The sequence below is a fragment of the Natator depressus genome, chromosome 15 (assembly GCF_965152275.1).
Source record: "Natator depressus isolate rNatDep1 chromosome 15, rNatDep2.hap1, whole genome shotgun sequence".
Classification (NCBI taxonomy): domain Eukaryota; kingdom Metazoa; phylum Chordata; order Testudines; family Cheloniidae; genus Natator; species Natator depressus.
The window spans coordinates 2,255,309-2,280,247 of record NC_134248.1 but is presented as its reverse complement, the minus strand read 5'-3'; the positions used below and the strand labels follow the sequence as shown (position 1 = coordinate 2,280,247).

At 53.2% G+C, this 24,939-nt stretch overlaps 1 protein-coding gene across 1 annotated transcript; it reads right to left on the bottom strand.

Annotated features, from left to right (window-relative positions):
* Positions 1–1,563: 1,563 nt before the first annotated feature.
* On the bottom strand, positions 1,564–24,708 carry RASL10A (RAS like family 10 member A). Its single transcript, XM_074972518.1, is given in 5 exon segments — positions 1,564–2,070; positions 3,841–3,904; positions 3,907–3,961; positions 24,494–24,657; positions 24,660–24,708. Coding segments are annotated over 5 exon segments (603 nt in total). The 3' UTR covers positions 1,564–1,799.
* Between the last annotated feature and the right edge of the window lie 231 nt (positions 24,709–24,939).

Below are 24,939 nucleotides of genomic sequence, written 5' to 3'. Positions count from 1 at the left end.
TATCTGCTAACAATTGGAGTTTTCAGGTGCCTAAGTAGCCTCTGGAATCATGGTTAAAATTGTGCCCTTCCTCCAATCTGAAGTGGTGCCCCTGTTGCTTAGCCCACACATGGGCTTTAGATAAGTGCACGTGGGCCTGAACTATTCAGCTTTGGCCAGCAAGTCATGGACTAGGAAGTCATTGGCATGTGTTTTTATAGAATCAGAATATCAGGGTTGGAAGGGACCTCAGGCAGTCATTTAGTCCAACCCCCTGCTCAAAGCAGGCCCAATCCCCAATTTTTGCCTCAGATCCCTAAATGGCCCTCTCAAGGATTGAACTCACAACCCTGGGTTTCACAGGCCAATGCTCAAACCACTGAGCTATCCCTCCCCCATCCCTGCTACAGGGGGCCAGGCCGAGGCCTCATACAGCAGTTACAGTCCACACAGCAGCCCTTAAAACAGCTGCATGAAAGTTCATTTTGTCAGGGGAAGCGAGGAGCTGGAGGAGCTCATATCTTACCAGCCACCCAGCACAGCACCAGCAATCCACGCTCCATGCCCTGGCTCCCCATTGATCACCCCATTGTCCCTCCAAAAGAATATTGGCAGGCAGTTCCGCAGGAAGAAAGGAAGCTCAGGGTTGGTGCTGTCACTGGGGTGGGGCGAGGTGGAGCGGGAGGGAGCTATGTGGTTCTGTCTGGCTACCACTGACACTGCCAGGCCCGCTGGCCAAAGAGCAGCCCTGAGCGTGCTGCGGCTGCTGGGAACCAGATCTCACCAACACAGCAGCCGGAGCTGCTCCCCACCGGGCACGTCAATTTCATAAACCTGCTAACAGGAAATGAACCCATTGTTTGGTTCAACTGAAGGTTTTCACAAAATATTTTATTTTGTTGAGAAATTTTCAAACATAATTTTCGAAAATTTCCCCCCAAACTGGTCGGGGTGAAGGGAGAGAAAAGCCATGTCCACTGGCTTCCTGCTCTACCCCTCATTGATTCCAACAGCAAACAAGAGGGGAGGGTTGCGGGGAGGGGCAGTGGCAGCAACGGGGATTTTTTTTCCCCACCCCCATGAACCAAAACATTAAAAAAATTGTTTAATAAAATAAGGAAACATTTTGACCAAAATTCTCATGTTTGGTTTGGTTGAAAAGGCTGCAACATTTTGTAAAAGAAAGTTTTGTTGAAAACATTTTGCCCCTCACCCCAACATGGGCCTAAAACCAGATGGCCAAATGGTCACAGCTAAGGAATGTGTCTGGGGGGCTATGGAGCCCTGTTTGCATCTGCTCTGGAGCCTGCAGCATGTGCTCAGTCCCTGCAGACTTTCCCTCGTAGGGATTTTCTCCACAAAAACCCTCGTGCACCTGACCTGAGCTCCTTTGGGTGCTACAGCACTCAGCAATGGAGGCTTTAGGGTAGGGGGGTGAGCAGATCACATCTCCCCCCACTCTCTGTCCCCATCATATCTGCAACCTCAGCACCCCCCTGCACTGCCCCGCATCAGCACCATAAGCCAGCCCTGGGATTCACATTTAAATAAGGAGGACCACAACCACGCTCAGGTCATCCCCATTCTCATCTGCTCTGGAGCCTGCAGCATGTGCTCAGTCCCTGAGAAGTTGGGGCACAGGTGCCCAGAACGATGACACAGTGGAACCCCTGGCGCCAGGAGAGGCGAGGTGGTGGTGGGAGGGTCCCCTCTGCACACAGAGCCCATTTCAGGTGGCGATGGGTAACCAGTTCCCAACCCGCCCCCACTCTATGCCCAGAGCAGAGGGAGCACCCCCTGGAGGTGGCTGGCAGCATGTCTCACATGAGGCTGCATCTGGTTGTGCGCAGCGCCCCCTGGAGGCGCACAGTGGAGTGGTGGTGTTTGCAGCCCCGGGCCAGCACACTGCTCAGCATCTCCTTGAAGAGCAGGACAACGTGCCAGTTGTACTTGGCAGAGCACTCCATGTAGCCGCACTTCCAGCTCTTCTTCACCAGCACCGAGACCGTCCGACGCGGCATGAAGCACTGCTTCTGCTGGTCCCACTTGTTCCCCACCATGATGATGGGGGCCTCCCGGGTGCCACCTGCCCTGTGGGAGAAAGGACCCATAGATCAGGGAGTGCTGCATGGGGCAGGAGCAGTCTGAGAGACGCCTCATGGGGAGTGACTGACTACCCCAAGCAAAAGCTGTGGCCAGCCCTGGCGAGGGGGAGGAGAGAACTTCCAGTAGCCAGTGTAAACTGTGCTAGGGGCCTGCCCACTACCATCCCCAGCTGGCCTCAGCACCAGCCGTGATGTGCTGTTATTTACAGGTCTTTACACAACCGCCCTCATCTGACTCTAGCTTGTTGTCCAAACAGAGCCACCTCCCCTCCTGGAGCCAGAGTTTCTCTCCTCTTTCCTCCAGCCAGGATGGTGAACTAGGAGTATCTGCACCCCCCATAAATTGCGGGACCCACCTGTGATCCCCCAGCGCCCAAAGTGAATGAGCTAATTCTGACGTCTGAGTCTCGGCCCACGGCCAGCCTGACCAAGGAGATGGATCTGCCCTGGAGCTAGATGCAGACAAGGGAGCTTTGGCCAGGTCTCCGGCTGCAGAGATCAGAAGCCTCTGAGTTTAGGGCTGGTGGCGTCACCCCAGGAAGAGGATCTCTGGCGCTTATTTTGTGCCAGGGCTTCCCAGCACTTTTAAGCTTAGCAGTTCATAGCCACAGCACCGCGGGGCTCCCGGCCAGCAACCGCCGTTCTCCAGCCACCCAGCTCTGAAGGCAGCAGAGCCAGGAGCACCTGGGCAGTGGCAAGCGAGTGCCTTGAGGAACATCTCCTGGCAGCCAGGCTCTGCAGGCAGGGGCCGGCTCCAGAGGGCATTGCTGGCCAGTACCAGGCTCCTTTGGGAGCGCGCTGGGGCAGAGCTCAGAGCTGTGTTGCCACCTGGCCTGGGGAGCGCCCAGCTGTGCAGAGGCAGCTGGCTTGGGGAGCAGGTGTCAGCTTCCTCTGGGCTCCGGGGGTGCTCAATCCCCTGCTCTGCCCCCGTCCTTCCGGAAGCTCCCCCCCCGCCTCTTCCTGCCCCTTCCCGCCCAGTTCAACCCACTCCCCCAGGTGCGCCCCATCCCTGCTCCTCTCCTCTCCAGCATGCCACAAAACAGCTGATCATAGCAGGTGCTGGGGGGGTGGGGGCTGCCGGTGGGGAAGTTGGGCAGGGAGGGCAGCCAGGCAGCACCCCAGCTCCCGCGGTGCAGAGAACCAGGGGCCAGAGCAGCTTCCCACTGGTTTCTGGCAGGAGACGACAGTTTGAAACGGAGGGGAGGCTTGTGGGGGGCATGCAGAGTGACATGCCTCCCCCGATTGCTTGGGCACATGGGGTGGCTGGGCCCCTTCCCTGCGGGGCAGCTGAGCCGGCGAGCTGCGCCAGGCAGGGAGAGGCAGAAGCCGGAGGAACAGCTGGAAGCTGTAGGGAGGGGCTGCTGCTTTCTGGGAGGGAGGGGCTGCCCGCGGGAGGCATGAGTTGAGCAGTTCCAGGGTTGTGCCCCCCCAGGCAGCATGCACAGGTCCTCTCTGGTTTGAAACCTCTGTGCTAAATGGAAGGCAGAACTCAAGGGGGGGGGGGCGACAGATGACATGTGACTCTGCATGTCCCCCCCCATTACCTCTAGGGGTGCAAATATGCTTGCTCGCCCCGGGTGCTAAAATGAGCCCCGGTATATTTTTCATTTCAAATTAAGCACTGAGGAACTCCTGGGATCTGTGTCCCTTCCCTTTCCCCCACTCCCTCTGGGAGCTCAAATAGAGCCATGGGGGGCACCCAGCTTCCCCAGCCCCTGGCTGGCAGCTGCTTCCCCACTTCCCACCCCACACTCACCTGTTCTCCATGATCTGCTGCTGGATCATCTTCACGTACTCGAAGCTCTCGGGGTTGCAGATGGCACCAGCACGTAGGCGCTGGTGTTCCTCAGCCCATGGCACTTCAGGTCCGACCACTCCTGGGGGAGGGAGAGTGCAGGCTGCTCGGGGGAGGGGGGGCAGGAGAGCCATCCCATCAGCCTCCACCCCACCCTGCAAGGCAACTGTGGGGCAGGGAGGCTTCAACAAGCAAAGGGGAGGAGACCAAGATCTCCTCAGCTCTCAGAAAGGACGGCTGAGGGTTGTGGGCAGTGTGGGAGCCCTGGATTGCTTAGACCCTCTCACCCATCAGTGTCGGGGGCCGTTGGGAAGGGGGTGGGTGTTGCTTGGAGACTGAATTGCCCAGGGCAGGGGGATGGTCCCAGGCTGCGATTCATGGGGGTGGGGCGGGGGAACCATTAGCCACTCCCTTATTGACTCATGAGAGTGCCCTACCCCTGCCCTGGGCTCCCCTCCCTACTCTGTCACAGCGGCATGTGCATGCAAACCCCACACCTACCTGCATGTTTGGGACACCTGCCCAACCACTGAGCTGCTCTCAGGAGTTGCTATCAGAGCTGGCTGGAAAGGGGAAGTCCCGTTTTCTGGGAAATTCTGGGGTGTCGATGTTTCATTTCCTATTGGAACAACATGTCAACATCCCAGAAATTCCAGTGGCCACAATGCTCAGGAGCTGGGCAGCAGGGCTGGCGACCAGGCCACCCATGGAGCTGGTCAGGCCGTCCACCCATCAGCCAGCCAGCCAGGACACCTGACCAATCGACCTGCCTGCCTGGCTTCCCAAAGTTTCAATGGAATCAATACATTCCCATCGAACGTTTGTCACATCAGCTGTTTCCAGCAAACACTGTTCGGTCTGAAAAACGTCACCCTGCTTTATTGTTAGATAAAAGTTTTCTGCCCTCAGGGATGTGTTCAGTCAATGAAAGTTTGTTCTGATGATGTAATGATTTTGGCTCCAGGCCTCAACTGGTATAAATCAGTATTGAATCACACCAGTTGGGGACCTGTGCACTGATTTACACCCGCTGAGTTTGCCAGAGGGGGTTGCGTCAGGGGCGCGTGGCAGGAGTTAGGATGTTCCTTTTCAGTTTGCTCATGTTGTTGGCTTTAGCTGTTAATAAAAAACCTCACTTTGTGAATCTAACTCTGCACCCTTGAACAGGGCGGCTCCAAATGCAATCCGGGCCTACATGCCACAGCAGCTGAGTTCAATTGGTTTTTTTCTTGCCCAGAAACACGCCCATGTGCTTAGAGGTGGCCACGTGCAGTGACGCAAACCCCAACCCCAGGAGCATCAGGTGGTCTAAGCTGCTCCAGTAAGAGGCACTACCAACTGTGATGTATCAGGTTCTTCAGAGAGAATATTCTCCCTGATGGTGGCTTAGAAGGTAGGAAATCAACTCAAACTCAATTAGAGGCTCCTTGAAGATCAGGGGAAGAGATGAGAAATGCACATCTACTTTCAAACCAGTGCTTTTAATCAGAAATTTCATTGGATGGATGAAGACTCAGCATGATGTTGCCTTTAATTCTTTCAACGATCATGACTAGGGCTGTCTGTGCTGCCCAGGAAAGTGTGTTATGGGGCACAGACTGCTTGGAACTCACTTGGCCTAGCTTGCCTGTCCTTCTTGACTTTGGGAAACAATTCAAGGGGCATTGCAACCATAGAAATGGATTCAGCTGGGCCCTGGAGAACATCTCCCTAAGCATGGCCCATCCTATCACCACAGAGAAAGGATGGGAAACCAGAATGCAGAACAAAACTCAGCTTCCCAAAAGAGCAGTGGGATGAGCCATGGAAAGTAGAAGCTGGGAAGTGTCATATGGGTTATCAAGTCTAACCTTCTGCAATCAGTGACGCTTCTCCTCTCTGTAGGCATTCTCAGCCTGAGGGGCATGACCCACAGAGGGTTGCAAAAGGTTGAGAGCCATTGCCCTGGGGGCATTATCCTGTCTCTTCAAGAGCATTTCCCATGATGGGGTAAGGAGGAGGCTACTAAATGGGTGACCTCATGAGGAAGAGATTGACCCTTTAAATAAACCTAGAGCGAGGAAGGGAGCACAGGACCAGCATCAAGCCAGGCAGAGTCTAGTCACTGACTGGGAAGCTGTATGCCCTGGCTCTCCAGCCCCTGCTGCCAAATGAGCCACATAGGCCTGAAGCCTGTCCCCTCGTGGTGGGAGCCCTTTCCACTCACCTCCAAGGTGAAGGGCCCTGGGACTAGCAGAGAGCAGAAGGCCCAAGTGGGGATCTCAGGCATCACTCCTGTGTAAGGGGCCTTTCACCTCTGGGTCGGTGTGATGAGGGGTTTTGGGGGCAGCAGAATCATGGGGGGGCTCCTGCCCCTCTCCAAGCTCCCTTCATCACAAGGGGCAGCTGGCCACTGCTTATCAACATTGCTGCCCCCATGGCCCCTTGCCAAGCCAAGTTAAGCTCGGATGCCTGGACACCCGGTTTCCATCCATTCTTGATGGTCAGGCCAGTCTCTGCCTTCTAAGGAAATACGCAAGAGTGGGGGCATACAGGCCCTATTCTCCTAGCTGTCAAATGGCCTCCAATGCCTGAAAACAGTGACAATGACAGTGACAATGAAAGGAAACGTGAGTCGTCATTTGAGTTCGGCGTGTGCGACGAAGCCTGCAGGGAGAGGCCCGAGCCCCTTCCGAGTCCGACCCTCCTCTTCCCAGACAGCTCCCCGCAGAAGGCACAGAGCAGATGGCTGATACATACACATCTCTGGTTTGCAGCTAATTCAGGCTTTTGCTTCCCACAGGTGCCTAATGCCAGGGTAACCGTCTGTTCCCTGAAACCCGGTAATAACTTCCTCTGGGCATAGCTGGAATTGTGAGGCTGCATCTAGAAGTGACCTGAAGTGAAGTGACCCGCCCCAGCTCCCATTTCATCAGCCTGCTCTCTTCTTGCCGCTCCGGCAAGCAGCCCAACCCCGGTCCCTTCAGCACCTCCCCTGGCTTCTGTGGAACGACAATGCTGCCTGTTGCATTTTCTTAACCCAAGAGTCTCTGAATACTTTACAGACTAGGTCCAGGAATCGCAACAGCCACTACTGAAATGCAGCCACTTGGTGGGTGGATCATGACAGCTGGTTAATTAACACAGCACTATCACAATCAGTTTAGGACAGGAAGTGTAGAAGAATCCTGTATCCAATGAAACTGCAGGTGGCTTTCAGAGAGGCAGAGTGTAGACAGCCCAGGACGTCAGGATTAACAGGCCAGCTCCTAGAGCAAGAACTAGGGGATCTGTAGTGACCACAAGCAGCCAGGGGCTCAGTTCTACATCTCATCCATCTGTTGCTTCCACAGCAGCCCCTGTGCCCAGCTGGTTCCAGACCAGCTGAGAGGTGAAAGCGCCATCTACTGACGCACCAGCACCACTGTGAGGTCTCCCATTCAGGTACTGAACAGACACAGCTTGGCTTTGGAGTTCAGACAGGTATATGCTGGCCCTTGCACCCAGCTGGGCATAACCCACCTCCCATCCTGCACCCTCAGAGGAAGCTATGCAAGGCAAACTCCAGCTTGCTTTTGTGCATTGACATTCACTGCAGCAAATACCTGGAAGAAAACAAGTATATATTTTAATAAACTTGGTGGTAAAGCAAATCCCTCTGCCATATGCCATGGTGTTTCTATTTGTGGAGAAGCCTTTTTAGTGAAGGATCAGAGAAGGACTCAAATTTTGCTGAAAGGAGTTATAATAATAAAGCAGCTCCTCGGGGAATGGGGAAAGCCTCCCGTTAATCAGAGCCATGAAACATGCTCCAGCCCCAGTGGGAGCAGGAAAATACCTCCTATGCCCCAGATGCAAAGAAGAGAGTTATTTTCCCTGCATGTCCATAATGAAGCAATAATCCTGCTGAGGGGGGCTAACAATGAGAATGGAGCTGGAATGGTTTGTTCATCTCACAGGCACGTGGAAGACAGAATGATAGCCCCATGCAAACCATTTTAGTGCATTGTTTTTCCCCACCAGGGCCTGCTAATAAGTAAGGCCTTTATGTCTATTAATGTGGTGGCTCCACTTCCCTCATTCCTGCTGACCAGCCCTTCATTCCCCCCCAACTCTGCTCTGGCTCTGAGGCTGGTGCCCAGCAGTGGGTTTTTCTAGCCTACTTACTCACTAGGCATGATGGATTCTCACACTGATTTCCAATTTTAAAACAAACAACACCACCACTAAAACTCACAGCCAAAGGGGAGGTCCCCTCTCCCCACCACTGGTTTGGGAGGGGTCAAAGCAGCTGCCGAGCCAGGGAAGCCTGACTGAGATGTACAGTCAGTCGAGACTCTGGGTCAGTTAAGGGGTTTCTTATGATCATAGAATCATAGAATATCAGGGTTGGAAGGGACCTCAGGAGGTCATCTAGTCCAACCCCCTGCTCAAAGCAGGACCGATCCTCAACTAAATCATCCCAGCCAGGGCTTTGTCAAGCTTGATCTTAAAAACCTCTAAGGAAGGAGATTCCACCACCTCCCTAGGTAACGCATTCCAGTGCTTCACCACCCTCCTAGTGAAAAAGTGTTTCCTAATATCCAACCTAAACCTCCCCTACTACAACTTGAGACCATTACTCCTTGCTCTGTCATCTGCTACCACAGAAAAGTCCAGATGCATCCTCTTTGGAACCCCCTTTCAGGTAGTTGAAAGCAGCTATCAAATCCCCCCTCATTCTTCTCTTCTGCAGACTAAAAAATCCCAGTTCCCTCAGCCTGTCCTCATAAGTCATGTGTTCCAGTCCCCTAATCATTTTTGTTGCCCTCCGCTGGACTCTTTCCAATTTTTCCACATCCTTCTTGTAGTGTGGGGCCCAAAACTGGACACAGTACTCCAGATGAGGCCTCACCAATGTCGAATAGAGGAGAACGATCACGTCCCTCGATCTGCTGGCAATGCCCCTACTTATACACCCCAAAATGCCATTGGCCTTGTTGGCAACAAGGGCACACTGTTGACTCATATCCAGTTTCTCGTCCACTGTAACCCCTAGGTCCTTTTCTGCACAACTGCTGCCGAGCCATTCGGTCCCTAGTCTGTAGCAGTGCATGGGATTCTTCCGTCCTAAGTGCAGGACTCTGCACTTGTCCTTGTTGAACCTCATCAGATTTCTTTTGGCCCAATCCTCTAATTTGTCTAGGTCCCTCTGTATCCTATCCCTTCCCTCCAGCGTATCTACCTCTCCTCCCAGTTTAGTGTCATCTGCAAACTTGCTGAGGGTGCAATCCACGCCATCCTCCAGATCATTAATGAAGATATTGAACAAAACCAGCCTTAAGACCGACCCTTGGGGCACTCCGCTTGATACCGACTGCCAACTAGACATGGAGCCATTGATCACTACCCGTTGAGCCCGACAATCTAGCCAGCTTTCTATCCACCTTATAATCCATTCATCAAGCCCATACTTTAACTTGCTGACAAGAATACTGTGGGAGACCGTATCAAAAGCTTTGCTAAAGTCAAGGAATAACACGTCCACTGCTTTCCCCTCATCCACAGAACCAGTTATCTCGTCATAGAAGGCAATTAGGTTAGTCAGGCATGACTTGCCCTTGGTGAATCCATGCTAACTGTTCCTGATCACTTTCCTCTCCTCTAAGTGCTTCAAAATTGATTCCTTGGGAACCTGCTCCATGATTTTTCCAGGGACTGAGGTGAGGCTGGCTGGCCTGTAGTTCCCCGGATCCTCCTTCTTCTCTTTTTTAAAGATGGGCACTACATTAGCCTTTTTCCAGTCATCCGGGACCTTCCCCGATCACCATGAGTTTTCAAAGATAATGGCCAATGGCTCTGCAATCACATCCGCCAACTCCTTTAGCACTCTCGGATGCAGTGCATCCGGCCCCATGGACTTGAGCTTGTCCAGCTTTTCTAAATAGTCCCGATCCACCTCTTTCTCCACAGAGGGCTGGTCACCTCCTCCCCATGCTGTGCTGCCCAGTGCAGCAGTCTGGGAGCTGACCTTGTTCGTGAAGACAGAGGCAAAAAAAGCATTGAATACATTAGCTTTTTCCACATCCTCTGTCACTAGGTTGCCTCCCTCATTCAGTAAGGGGCCCACACTTTCCCTGACCTTCTTCTTGTTGCTAACATATCTGTAGAAACCCTTCTTGTTACTCTTAACATCTCTTGCTAGCCGCAACTCCAAGTGTGATTTGGCCTTCCTGATTTCACTCCTGCATGCCTGAGCAATATTTTTATCCTCCTCCCTGGTCATTTCTCCAATCTTCCACTTCTTGTAAGCTTCTTTTTTGTGTTTAAGATCAGCAAGGATTTCACTGTTGAGCCAAGCTGGTCTCCTGCCATATTTACTATTCTTTCTACACATCGGGATGGTTTGTCCCTGTAACCTCAATAAGGATTCTTTAAAATACAGCCAGCTCTCCTGGACTCCTTTCCCCCTCATGTTATTCTCCCAGGGGATCCTGCCCATCAGTTCCCTGAGGTTGTCAAAGTCTGCTTTTCTGAAGTCCAGGGTGTCACGGAGTGTGGGGGAGTCCAGGCCCTGCACCCCTCTTCCTGGGATTCACTGAGACTCTCAGCCAGCCAGTAAAACCGAAGGTTTATTGGACAACAGGAACACAGTCCAAAACAGAGCTTGTGGGGACACCCAGGACCCCTCAGTGAAGTCCTTCTGGGGGAGCAGGGAGCTTAGACCCCAGCCCTGGGGTTCCCTGTGTTCCTCCACCCAGCCCCAAACTGAAACTAAACCCACCGAGCAGGTTCCCTGCTGCAGCCTCCCTCCACATTCCTGGGCAGAGGTGTTACCTCCCCCTCCCCCTCCTGGCTCAGGTGACAGGCTCTCAGGTCTCCCGTCCCCAGGGCACATTCCCAGGTCAACACTCCCCCCTCCCTGCTGCGTCACATCGTCACATCTCTCCCCCCTTCGAGACTGAACTGAGCGGGGTCACTGTGACCAGTGACCTGGGGAAGTTCGGGGCCCCCTCTCCGGGACAGCGCATCCGCTATCAGGTTGGCACTTCCCTTCACGTGGACCACGTCCATGTCGTAATCCTGCAGGAGCAGGCTCCACCTCAGGAGCTTGGCGTTGGCTCCTTTCATCTGGTGCAGCCAGGTCAGGGGAGAGTGGTCGGTGTACACGGTGAAGTGTCGCCCGAAGAGATAGGGCTCTAGTTTCTTGAGGGCCCACACCATGGCCAGGCACTCCTTCTCGATGGCCGCGTAGTGTTGCTCCCGGGGTAGCAACTTCTTGCTCAGGTACACGATGGGGTGTCTCTCCCCCTTTTCATCCTCCTGCATTAGCACCGCCCCCAGTCCCGTGTCGGAGGCGTCGGTGAACACCACAAAGGGCTTGTCAAAGTCTGGGTTTGCTAGAACTGGGCCACTGACCAGAGCCTCCTTCAGCGCCCGGAAAGCCTCCTGGCACTGCTCGGTCCAGACCACCTTGTCTGGCTTCCCCTTCTTGCATAGCTCAGTGATGGGGGTGGCTATGGCGCTAAAGTGGGGCACAAATCTTCGGTAGTATCCTGCCATCCCAATAAAGGCTTGGACCTGCTTTTTGGTGTGGGGAGCGGGCCAGTCTCTGATCACCTCCACCTTGGCCGGTTCCGGCTTTAGGCGGCCGCTCCCCACCCGATGGCCCAGGTAAGATACTTCAGCCATCCCCACCTTGCACTTCTCCGCTTTGACAGTCAGCCCAGCCCCCTGGAGTCGGTCCAGCACTTGTCTAACCTGGGACACGTGGTCCTCCCAGGTCTGGCTAAAGACACAGATGTCGTCAATATACGCCACGGCAAAACTCTCCATCCCCCTCAGGAGCTGGTCCACCAGGCGCTGGAAGGTGGCCGGCGCTCCCTTGAGGCCGAAAGGCAGGGTCAGAAACTCATAGAGCCCCAGAGGGGTGATAAAGGCCGATTTCAGCCGGGCATCTGCATCCAGCGGCACTTGCCAGTAGCCCTTTGTAAGGTCCATGGTGGTAAGGTACCGAGCTCCTCCCAGCTTGTCTAGGAGCTCGTCCGGCCTGGGCATGGGGTAGGCATCCGATACAGTGATGGCATTGAGCTTCCGATAGTCCACACAGAACCGGACTGACCCATCCTTTTTGGGGACCAGCACCACCGGCGAGGCCCAAGGGCTGGCCGATGGCTGGATCACCCCCAAAGCCAGCATGTCCCGGACCTCTCTTTCCAGGTCCTGAGCAGTTTTCCCTGTGACTCGGAAGGGGGAGCATCTTATCGGCGGGTGCGACCCTGTCTGCACCCGGTGGACAGTCAGATTAGTGCGTCCAGGCTGGTTGGAAAACAGCTGTCGGTACGGATGCAGCACCCCCCTGACCTCGGCTTGCTGGGCAGGGGTGAGCTGATCCGAGAGGGGGATTGTTTCCAGGGGGGAACCAGCTCTGGTCCCAGGGAATAGATCTACTAAAGGGTCATCTCCCTGCTCCTCCCACTGACCACACTCAGCTAACACCACATTCCCCCTGGCATAATATGGCTTCATCATATTCACATGGTACACCCGGCGGTGGTGGGCCCGGTTCGACAGCTCCACCACATAGTTTACCTCATTGAGCTGCTTGACGACCTTGAACGGGCCCTCCCAGGCGGCCTGTAGTTTGTTCTTTCTCACGGGGATGAGAACCATCACCTGATCCCCGGTGGCATAGGCACGGGCCCGCGCCGTGCGGTCATACCAGACCTTCTGCTTCCTCTGGGCTCTGGCCAGATTCTCCCTGGCCAGGCCCATGAGTTCAGCCAGTCTCTCTCGGAAGGTCAGGACATACTCCACCACTGACTCTCCATCGGGAGTGGCCTTCCCCTCCCACTCGTCTCTCATCAGGTCCAGGGGGCCCCTCACCCTCCTTCCATATAACAGTTCGAAAGGCGAAAATCCGGTAGACTCCTGGGGCACCTCCCTGTACGCGAACAGCAGGTGAGGTAAGTACTTGTCCCAATCCTGCGGGTGCTGGTTCATAAAGGTTTTCAGCATCATCTTTAGCGTCCCGTTAAACCTCTCCACCAGCCCATTGGACTGGGGGTGATACGCTGAGGCCCAGTCATGCCGGACCCCACATTTCTCCCACAAGCACCGGAGCAGGGCCGACATGAAGTTGGAGCCTTGGTCTGTCAAGACTTCCCTGGGGAACCCCACTCGGCTGAAAATGGTCAGGAGCGCATCTGCCACGGTGTCTGCTTCAATGGAAGCTAAGGGCACTGCCTCGGGGTAGCGGGTGGCGAAATCTACCACCACCAGAATGTATTTCTTCCCCGACCGGGTCGTCTTGCTGAGAGGCCCCACGATGTCCATGGCCACCTTCTGGAAAGGCTCCTCTATGATGGGCAAAGGTCTCAACGCCGCTTTCCCCTTGTCCCGGGCCTTCCCCACCCTCTGACAGGGGTCACAGGATCGGCAATACTGCCGGACGGTGGTAAAGACCCCGGGCCAGTAAAAGTTCTGTAGCAACCTCTGCCGGGTGCGCCGGATTCCCTGGTGCCCTGCGAGGGGGATGTCATGGGCCAGGGACAGGAGCTTGCGGCGGTACTTCTGGGGGACCACCAGCTGCCTCCTGATCCCACAGGACTCCCCTTCCCCTGGGGGAGCCCATTCTCGGTACAGGAACCCCTTCTCCCACAGGAACCTCTCCTGGCAGCCTCTCCTCATGGTCCGTCCCTCACTGAGGTCGGCCAGGTCCCTGAGCTTCTGCAAGGAGGGATCTTTCCTCAACTCGGCCTGGAACTCAGCGGCTGGGGAAGGGATGGGGCCCGGTTCCCCCTCCGTGGCCAGGTCTGAGGCCGCAGCCTCTCTGAGCCGTGCCCCTCGGCGCTCCCTCCCCACCCGAGTAGGGTCTCGCGCCTCCAGTGTGGTACCCTCCCCAGGGTCAGGTCGCAGTGCCCCTCGCCGGCTCTGGCTACGGGTCACAACCAGGGTGGTCTGGGGGTCGCTTGGCCAGTCCTCTAGGTCTCCCCCCATCAAAACTTCAGTGGGCAAATGGTGGTGTACCCCCACATCCTTGGGGCCCTCCTTGGTCCCCCATTTCAGGTGTACCCTTGCCACGGGCACCTTAAATGGGGTCCCGCCCACCCCCGTCAGGGTCAGGTAGGTGTTGGGCACCACCCGATCTGGGGCCACCACCTCGGGCCGGGCCAGCGTCACCTCCGCGCCCGTATCCCAGTATCCATTGACCTTCCTCCCATCCACCTCCAGGGGAACAAGGCACTCTCTCCGGAGGGACAGCCCCGCACCCACCCTGTAAACCGAGCACCCTGAGTCCAGAGCCTCCAGCCCTCTGGCGGGGCTGGCTGGGGGTACTCTTCCCTCCTGAGCAGGTGGCAAACTGGTAGCCCCCCTTTCCTGGGTCGCCTGCCCCTCGTCCAGCTGAGTCCCTACCCAGTTAACCCTGGGTAGGTTGGGTCTGCTCAGTTTGTCCCTGAGCCCGGGGCACTGGGCCCGTACGTGGCCTCTCTGGCCACAGTGATAGCAGCTCAGGTCACGTTGGTCCCCCCGAACGGGTCGGAGGGGCCCGACACCAGGCGTTCCCCTTTGGAGGGGGTTCTCCCTATTTCCCCGCTGGGAGGCCCCATGGTGACTCTCTCTCTGCATCGGGGGGGGCCTGTTCTTTTGGGACTCCTCCCGGCTACCCCCTGACCGACTGTTCACAAACTCGTCGGCCAGCTGCCCTGCATGCTGGGGGTTCGCGAGCTTTTTGTCCACCAGCCACAGCCTCAGGTCGGAAGGGCACTGTTCATACAGGTGCTCCAGTACAAACAGGTCAAGCAGGTCCTCTTTAGTTTGGGCCCCCGCTGTCCACTTGCGGGCATATCCCTGCATCCTGTTGACCAGTTGTAGGTAGGTGACCTCAGGCGTTTTACGCTGACTCCGGAACCTTCTCCGGTACATCTCGGGGGTCAGCCCAAACTCACGGAGCAGGGCCTGTTTGAACAGTTCATAGTCCCCTGCCTCTGCCCCTGTCATCCGGCTGTAGACCTCCACGGCTTTGGGGTCCAGTAAGGGGGTGAGGAACTGGAGCCTGTCTGCAGGGTCAACCCTGTGCAGCTCGCAGGCATTCTCAAAGGCCGTCAGGAAGCTATCCATGTCCTCCCCCTCCTTCCGCTGGGCCAGGAAGCACTTATCAAAGCTCCTTGCAGTCTTGGGTCCCCCCTCACTCACCGCAGCCGGGGCCCCACTGCTCCTCAGCCTGGCCAGCTCCAGTTCATGCTGTCTTTGTTTCTCCTTCTCCTGCTGCTCATGTTGACGTTCCCTCTCCTTCTCCTGACGCTCCCTCTCCTTCTCCTCCTGCTCATGCTGACGCTCCCTCTCCTTCTCCTGACGCTCCCTCTCCTTCTCCTGACGCTCCCTCTCCTCCTGCTCATGTTGACGTTGTTTCTCCTCATGTTGACGTTGTTTTTCATGATCCTCCAGCTCCCTCATTTTCCTCTCCCTCTCCCATTCCAGCCGCATCCGCTCCAGGGATGGGGAGCTCCGCTGGGAGGATCCCCTGCTGGCTGCTGGGGTCAGGGGGCCCTCGGTATTCGTTGGGCTTCCCACAACCCCTCCCCCAGGCATAGGTAGGAAGGGTCTCGGGGTGTCCTGGGCAGCAGTCTGACCCCTCCCAGCCTGGTCAGGCCCCAGGGCCCACGCTGCGTCCGCCGGGCGGCTTCCCTCAGGGACAGGGATCGGGTCATCCAAGCGATCCCTCTCCTCCAGCTGGGCAATCAGCTGTTCCTTGGTGGACCTCCCGACGCGCAGCCCCCTCTGCCTGCACAGCTCCACCAGGTCGCTCTTAAGGCGTTTAGCGTACATCTCCCGGCTGGCCACTCGCAGGCCGGGCAGCTGTCCACGGTTTCCAGGAAAAGCCCCTAGTGTGCCAGTCCTTCTTGAGGTCACCACCTCTTTGCCAGGGTCGAGCTGCAGACTCCTCCGCCCCTGGGACCGCTCGCTGCAATCCCCCGGGGGACCCTGTTACTGCAAAAGTCCTTCTCTCTGGTGACACACTCCCAGGGGTTAACCGCCCCCTGAAACTGTCTCTCTCTGAATCTTCAGCACGCCTGGTCCCCGTCAATCCCCCTTCGTTTTACTGTTCCCCAGTCACTTACTGCAGGAAGCGCCGTTCACGGGGTGCAGTAGATCCCACCGCTGCCACCAGTTGTCACGGAGTGTGGGGGAGTCCAGGCCCTGCACCCCTCTTCCTGGGATTCACTGAGACTCTCAGCCAGCCAGTAAAACCGAAGGTTTATTGGACAACAGGAACACAGTCCAAAACAGAGCTTGTGGGGACACCCAGGACCCCTCAGTGAAGTCCTTCTGGGGGAGCAGGGAGCTTAGACCCCAGCCCTGGGGTTCCCTGTGTTCCTCCACCCAGCCCCAAACTGAAACTAAACCCACCGAGCAGGTTCCCTGCTGCAGCCTCCCTCCACATTCCTGGGCAGAGGTGTTACCTCCCCCTCCCCCTCCTGGCTCAGGTGACAGGCTCTCAGGTCTCCCGTCCCCAGGGCACATTCCCAGGTCAACACTCCCCCCTCCCTGCTGCGTCACATCGTCACACAGGGTCCGTATTCTGCTGCTCTCCTTTCTTCCCTGTGTCAGGATCCTGAATTCGACCATCTCATGGTCACTGCCTCCCAGGTTCCCATCCACTTTTGCTTCTCTTACTAATTCTACCCTGTTTGTGAGCAGCAGGTCAAGAAGAGCTCTGCCCCTAGTTGGTTCCTCCAGCACTTGCACCAGGAAATTGTCTCCTACCCTTTCCAAAAACTTCCTGGATTGTCTGTGCACCGCTGTATTGCTCTCCCAGCAGATATGAGGGTGATTGAAGTCCCCCATGCAAACCAGGACCGTGATCTAGTAACTTCTGTTAGTTGCCTAAAGAAAGCCTCATCCACCTCATCCCCTTGGTCTGGTGGTCTATAGCAGACTCCCACCACAACATCACCCTTGTTGCTCACGCTTCTAAACTTAATCCAGAGACTCTCAGGTTTTTCTGCAGTTTCATATTTGAGCTCTGAGCAGTCATACTGCTCCCTTACATACAATGCAACTCCCCCACCTTTTCTGCCCTGCCTGTCCTTCCTGAACAGTTTGTATCCATCCATGACAGTACTCCAGTCATGTGAGTTATCCCACCAAGTCTCTGTTACTCCAATCACATCATAATTCCTTGACTGTGCCAGGACTTCCAGTTCTCCCTGTTTTTTTCCCAGGCTTCTTGCATTTATGTATAGGCACTTAATATAACTCGCTGATCATCCTGCTTTCTCAGTATGAGGCAGGAGTCCTCCCCTCTTGAGCTCTCCAGCTCATGCTTCCTCCTGGTATCCCAATTCCCCACTTACCTCAGGAGCTTTGGTCTCCTTCCCCCGGTGAACCTAGTTTAAAGCCCTCCTCACTAGGTTAGCCAGCCTGCTTGCGAAGATGCTCTTCCCTCTCTTCATTAAGTGGAGACCATCTCTGCCTAGCAATCCTTCTTCTTGGAACATCATCCCATGGTCAAAGAATCCAAAGCCTTCTCTCCGACACCACCTGCGTAGCCATTCGTTGACTTCCACGATTTGACGGTCTCTACCCAAGCCTTTTCCTTCCACAGGGAGGATGGACGAGACCACCACTTGCGCTTCAAACTCCTTTATCCTTCTTCCCAGAGCCATGTAGTCTGCAGGGATCCATCAAGGTCATTCTTGACAGGATCACTGGTGCCCACATGAAGAAGCAGGAAGGGGTAGCGATCCGAGGGCTTGATGAGTCTTGGCAGTCTCTCCACCACATTGTGAATCCTAGCTCCTGGCAAGCAGTACACTTCTTGGCTTTCCCAGTCAGGATGGCAGATGGCTGACTCAGTCCCCCTGAGGAGGGAGTCCCTGACCACCACTACCCTCCTCCTCCTCCTCTTGGGAGTGGTGGTCGTGGAACCCCATCCCTAGGACAGTGCATCTCATGTCTTCCAATCGGTGGAGTCTTCTTCTGCTCCCTTCCCTCAGATGTATCATCTAGTCCACTCTCTGCATTAGTATCTGATCATTTCCATTAGAAGGATTTATGTGCTGGTGAAATTCACCCTTGGAGGCTGGCGGCCTGTGTGCAAGTACACCGTGGGTGCAGCACCCGTGCAGGTACACAGGGCCTGAGCCAAAGTCAGCTGACATCAACAGGAAGACTCCCCTGGACTTCAGTGGGCTTTATTTGAGACTCATGCTTCCATCAATGTTCCTCAACCTTGACCCAGTAGGTCCCCAGTATCTTCAAGGCTAGCTCAGGGACTCTGGCCTCCAAGGGTTGAGAACAAACAGAAGAAATATTAGCCTCAAAGGCAAGGTAGTCTCAGAAGGTGACAAGCCACTGAAAGCAGGGCCTTAGGTTAAGTCTGCCCTGCAGCTGTGATTAGCAGCTTGTGTCTGACATACGCATGCTAGCTGTACTCGAGCTTGCTAGAAAGAGAAGTGAGGAGAGCACGATGCAGGCTTCAGTATGGGTGGCACAAGCCAATACATAGCAGGGGGTGAGGCAGCCTTGTGCAGCTGTGCTAGCACCCTTACCTCTCTTTTAGTGAACTAACTAGACGGAAGCCAGGGTGGGACCATCTACGTAAGCTGCAAAGCAGATTTTTTATTATTATTATTATTTTAGAAATGCTCATAGAATTTCCAGCACTTATGTTAATGCCCAGGCAGAGCTGTTTGAATGTTTGCCATTGTTCTGTTTGGATAAAGTAGCAGATTTGGGGATGAGTAAAACGCCTCACTGAAGTCTGATGGCTGAAATGGTTTGAAAACATTTAGAATGATGTGGGACATACTGATGTATGACATTGTCTTCGGTAACGATCTATTGCCTTGTTAAAGCTGGTAAGCACGCACTATAAAATCCTGTCCTCGGAAAGACTCTTTCTGGGACCCACATATCAGAAGCCTACAGGTTTCTGCAGAAATCAAGAAGTATTTACATTTGCAGCACCGGGGTGCAGGGGTATGTTTATGTTTACGTATGCGAATGCACACAAGTTTGTCTGTAAAAACAACGAGGAGTCCTTGTGGCACCTTAGAGACTAACAAATTTATTTGGGCATAAGCTTTCGTGGGCTAAAACCCACTTCATCAGATGCATGGAGTGGAAAATACAGTAGAGAGGTATAAATACACCGCACATGAAAAGATGGGAGTTGCCTTACCAAGTGGGGGGGTCAGTGCTAACGAGCCAATTCAATTAAGGTGGAAGTGGGCTATTCTCAACAGTTGACAAGAAGGGTGAATACCAAGGGAGGAAAAATCACTTTTGTAGTGCTAATAAGGCCAATGTAATCAAGGTGGCCCATTTCAAACAGCTGACAAGAAGGTGTGATTATCAGCAGAGGGAAATTAGTTTTTGTAGTGACCCATCCACTTCCAGTCTTTATTCAGGCCTAATTTGACAGTGTCCAGTTGTGTGTGCCTTTGCATGTGTAGAGGTGTGTTGTTTGTGTGCACAGGTGTATTCTCTGGAGATTTTCAAAAGCACAAATGGGAACTGAACACATAGCTGCCCTTTGTGCTTTTGAAAAATCTGTTCTTGTGTGTGTATGTTGTGCAGTTGTGTTTTCACCTCTACCCAAGTGCTTACTTCACAGGGCTGTTGATTTAAAACATTCTTTATGATTCAAAACTTAACAACAAACTCTGCAGTGGGCCCAGGAGAGGAGATAAATCTGCCAGAACCCACACTCCCTGAAAGCCCTTTGGTGTGGAGTTTGTTTTCTCTCCCTGGATCCCATTTTCTAAAAGACCTCAAAGTTTGACCCCTCGGTGCTGCAGAGTCATCCATGAGCAGATCAAAGGGCTGCAGTCAGAGAGTCAGAAACAATACTGCATCTATGGGGAAATGAATGTCCCCCGCACCTCTCTGACGAAAACATTAACACCAAGGCCTAGATGGGGCCAAATAAACCATTACATTATTGAACCATCAGTCAAGACATAAGACTTGGTGGACTAAAATCAAGCATGTGGCATAGAATCACAGAAATGTCGGGCTGGAAGGGACCTCAAGAAGTCATCAAGTGCAGCCCCTGTGCTGAGGTAGGCCCAAGTAAACCGAGCCCATCCCTGACAGGTGTTTGTCCAGCCTGTTCTTAAACCTTCCATGATGGGGATTCCACACCCTCCCTTGGAAGCCCATTCCAGAGCTTAGCTACCCTTAGGCTTAGAAAGTTTTCCTAATAGTGTCCTAATATCTAATCTAAATCTCCCTTGCTGCATATTAAGCCCGTTACTTCTTGTGCTACCTTCAGTGGACATGGAGAACGATTGATCACCCTCCTCTTTGTAACAGCCCTTCCATGTCTGAGGACTTATCAGGTCCCCCTCAGTCGTCTGTTCTCAAGACTAAACAGGCCCAGGGTTTTAGCCTTTCCTCACAGCTCAGGTTTTCTAAACCTTTTGTCATTTTTGTTGCTCTCCTCTGGACTCTCTCCAATTTGTCCATGTCTTTCCTAAAGTGTGATGCCCAGAACTGGACATAGTACTCCAGCTGAGGCCTCACCAGTGCCAAGGAGAGCAGGACAATTACTTCCTGGGTCTTACAAACGACATTCCTCTTAATACAGCCCAGAATGATATCAGCGTTTTTCGCATCACACTGGGGACTTATATTCATTTTGTGATCCAGTCGAACCCCCAGATCCTTCTCAGCAGTACCGCTGCGTAGCCAGTTATTCCCCATTTTGTCATTGTGTATGTGATTCTTCCTTCCTAAGTGAAGGACTTTGCACTTGTCTTTATTGAACTTCATCTCGTTGACTTCAGACCGGTACTCTAATTTGTCAAGGTCATTTTGAATTCTAATCCTGACCTCCAAAGTGCTCGCAACCCCTCCCAGTTTAGTGTCATCCACAAATTTTATAAGCTTCCTCTCCACTGTCCAAGCCATTAATGAAGATATTGAATCATACCAGACCCAGGACTGCCCCTGTGGGACCCCACTAGATACACCCTCCCAGTTTGACAGTGAACCATTGATAACTACTCTAAAGATCTTTCAACCAGTTGTACACTCTCCTTATAGTAATTTCATCTAGACCACATTTCCCTCATTTGCTTATGAGAATCTTATGTAGGACTGTGTCAAAAGCATTACTAAAATCATGATCTAGCACATCTACTGCTTTCCCTCTTTCCACCAGGCCAGTAACCCTGTCAAAGAAGGGAATTAGGTTGGTTTGGTATGATTGTTCTTGACAAATCCATGCTGGCTATTCTTTATAACCCTGTTATCCTCTAGGTGCTTAAAATTTATTGTTTCATAATCTGTTCCAGTGGTTTTCCAGGTATTGAAGTTAGGCTGACTGGTCTATAATTTCTCAGGTTTTCTTTGTTCCCCTTTTTAAAGATAGGTGCTAGGTTTGTCCTTCTCCCCTCCCCTGGGACCGCACCCGTCCTCCATGAGCTCTCTTCCATAATTGCTAAAGGTTCTGTGAATGCTCCAGCTAGTTCCTTAAAGCAGCCCAGGATGAATCATGTTGTTAGCCTGCAAAGCAGAGCACGCTGGCTTTTGGGAGTGGATCTTTTAAAGCAGCTGTAAAAAGCGCCTGTAATCTACCATTATTTCAGGCACCAGTCACTGGCCCTTCGAATATTTCAACACGTCGAGGTCATTCTTACAAAGGGACGATGTACCTGGCTAGTACTTTTCTGCATTCTCTTGGCTCTCCCTGCAGTTAGGCAGGCGGGGCACTGGCTTGATGGCTTAGGGACTAGAGACAGGCTTTTTATGATTAAATGGTTTTGTTCCTTGGAAAATGCTGATCTGTTCAAAAGTGTAACTTTCCACAGGAACGTATCAGTTTTGATGAAACATTCATCTGGAAGGTTTTTCAGGTCCAGGATGGAATGTCTGGTCAAAACCAGAGACAGATCCACTCCAGACGAGCCAGTTGGTTAGACACTCACGTGTTCCTCCTCCAAGCCAGGCTGTAGAGTCTGTCTCTCTCTTTCTTTCAGGCCCAATGAATATTTACTTATTTTACCAAGTGGAACAGCTCCAACAGCAGACACTGAGAGATACGCACTCCACAGCAGCCAAACCCCCAGTGGTTCTGGCATTTATGTGGGCTGCAAGAGACCCAGGTTCAAGTTGTCTCAGGACCCATATGTAAATCAGTGGTAGAGATCACCCTGGAATCGAGGGATTGCCAATCGATCATCATTAAGAGACCCAGGTTCAAGTCCATGCTCTGATGTGAAATGGACATTTTTGAAATCTCAAAAAAATGTCATGGGCTAGGAAAACTGTCCTCTATTAGTAAGTGGAGCAGACAGATAGAAAGAGCACACCCCTTAGCATGGCAGATTGTCTTCCTGGCTGTGTCTGAAAGCCCTTCATCTTTGAGAGAGAGAACAAGAGTGCCAGAAGCTTATCACAGGGGCTGTTTTGGACTTTAAGACCAGAAGGTTAGTTTTGCTCTGCTTGTGTGTTTATGAGCTCAAGACACTTTGCTTAAAAGAAAAGTGGTTTGCCCCAGAAAATCTCCCTGCTTTGGCACCATTACTGCCTGTCACCCCAGGGGTGGCTGCTTTTCAGTGAGTGCTGTTTGTAAAACAGAGATGAAACCTGATGTCTAATCTCTAGGGGGCTGATGCTGCAACCCTCCCTGTTGAGCAGTGCCTTCCTCCGTGAGTAAACCCATCCATTGGGATCAACAGCTTGTGGTGCAGGTGCTGCTTACTATGAGGAAGGGCAACATAGCTGATCCCTGAAGTACATGGCCAGCTAACTAGTGAGATGGTCAGTCAGCCAGCCAAGTTGTTGAGTGTTTCAGGAGGATAACTTTGTCTGAATGGGCAGGCAAGGCAAGAGGAAGGATTTTCAAGCAGGCCTGAAGGTAGTGATGAATGTGGGGCCAATTACACTGTACTTATTGCCATAGTCTTGGAGGCCTACAAGATCATGCCTACTGGGATGGGCAGTTACACAAGCAGCTGTGACTAGTTACTCTGGAACCCTGCAGAGCTTTTTAATGGGCAGCTCAGGCCCATAATCTCTGTGGAGCCATGCAGTAGTTGCACACCAAAGGGACGACTCCTCAGGTGCGACTGCCTCTCTCTGAACACGCCGACGCGGGTTTCACAAAGCAGCTTGTCAAGGCGAGGAGTGCAGTGACTCTTTGATACTCGAGTAGGGGTTGGTTCCTATGTGTTTCGACCTCCCTGTTTCATCTCTATTCACCGAGATCCAAATGGTCCTTCGGTTGCAGAGTAATTTGCCTTCTTTTTTCTGCAAGATCAGACATGGTGTGGCCAATATAGTCCTACAGATCAATAGACTAGCCAATGTTATCCTACAGATCAATAGACTAGCCAATGTTATCCTACAGATCAATTTGTCCAGGGGGATTTTGACACCTGAACCCTGTGCAGTTCTTTACTCTGCTAATTCTGTCTTCAGAACCATTTTAGCCGTGAATCTGAATGAATGCAGTCATCAAAGTTGTGTTTTATGATTTCACTCATCTAGTTTTTCTCATCCAGAATGGACCTCGAACACACCCAAAGTATTTGAAAATTGGATCAAGGTGTCTGGTTGCTTGTTCTGTGCACTCAAATTGCTGATATGATCCTCACTGTCCTCTTAAAAGGTGTGCTGGACTGTGGAGTGTGTGTGTAGGGGCAAATGACTTTACATGCTGCCCAGAATGTGTGCTGAACCCTTAGGATGTGATTTTTCAAAGCAAGATGAGTTGTAAAGTGAGTAAATTTAGCAAAGGGTTAATGATAGGAACAGTAATACATGTGACTTTGCAGCTTGTATGCATGTGTGTGTGTAGGTGAATGCTTGCCACACACCATTTGGTACAGGAATTTGATATGGCAAACATTCAGCACATCCCTGTTTGGCAAGCGAATTTAGGATTTGTTCATTCATACCCAAAACAACCACCTTTCCCTACTGTTTGGAACCAAACACATAGTGAACTTCATATTAAAACAGTAATGTCAATAATCTCCACGGATGACAGCATTTCCCATGAACCCACATGGACTGCAGTTCTTGTTTAATCTCTGAAGCTGAAGTAGGGTGGAACAAAGTATTGTCCAGGACTTCTCCACTTAAGGATTGATTACAAGGTCATCAGGACAAGTAGGAAGTGTAAGGGAGAAAGAATTTGGTTGAATGGTATGAATTACATGGAGAAGAGTGACTTTAAATACATGAAAAGAAAGGTGATGTGAGACACTGTAGTCCCTGGCTTAGTGTGCTAGTATCCAGCCTGAGAAGAACATTTACTTACAATGTATGTGCTGCAGAACATACTCTGGTGGGTCTAGATGGAGAGGGCAAAGGGCATCCCCAATTCCACCAGCCTCCCTTGCTCTCCCGGCCACCCCCAACCTACTCTTCCCTTTTAGCTACACAAGAAGGGACGGAAACCCTGTTGCTCCAGACACTTGAAACCAGGCTGGACAAAGCACTTGAAACATGCTTCAGGAAACCCGTGCACCAGACCATGGGAGGGATGGGCCAGATAGGACCTAGCAGAGCGAGTCCATCTCTAATATCTGCCTATGGCTCCAACAACGCCCGCCGGCGGGCCTGGGCAGAGCTCAGGCGCACGGAGTCCCCGTCCCACCCACGCACACCGCCTGGCTGGGCGGCAGAGGGCTCCTACGGGAGAGCTGTCTGCTGGGAAGGCAGCGAAGTAGGGGACGTCCATGATCTTCATGCCGTACATGTTTCCGTTGTAGATGAGCGATGGTCTGTCGATGTCCCAGGGCCCCGCGGGGCGGTATGTGTCTGTGAAGTCGTTGTACAGGAACTGGCGGATGATGGCGGTTTCCCCACCCTTGGGGCTCCAAGAACAGCCACTTTCAAGGTCTCCACCATGATCGACGCACAGTAGCTCGGGCAGCGCCCTTGCCCCGACCAGGGAGCCAGGTGAGGCTGCTGGGGGTAGGGGTTAGATCCGGCCCAAGGACACTTTCCCGCAGGCTGCCGCCGGAGTTCGAGCCCAGCGCCCGAGCCCAGCCGGCCGCTCCTCGGACGTGTCTCCGCAGAGCTCAGTGCCCACGGCGGATCCGCCAGGCCGCCCCAGGCCCCGACTTGCTGCCAGCGGCG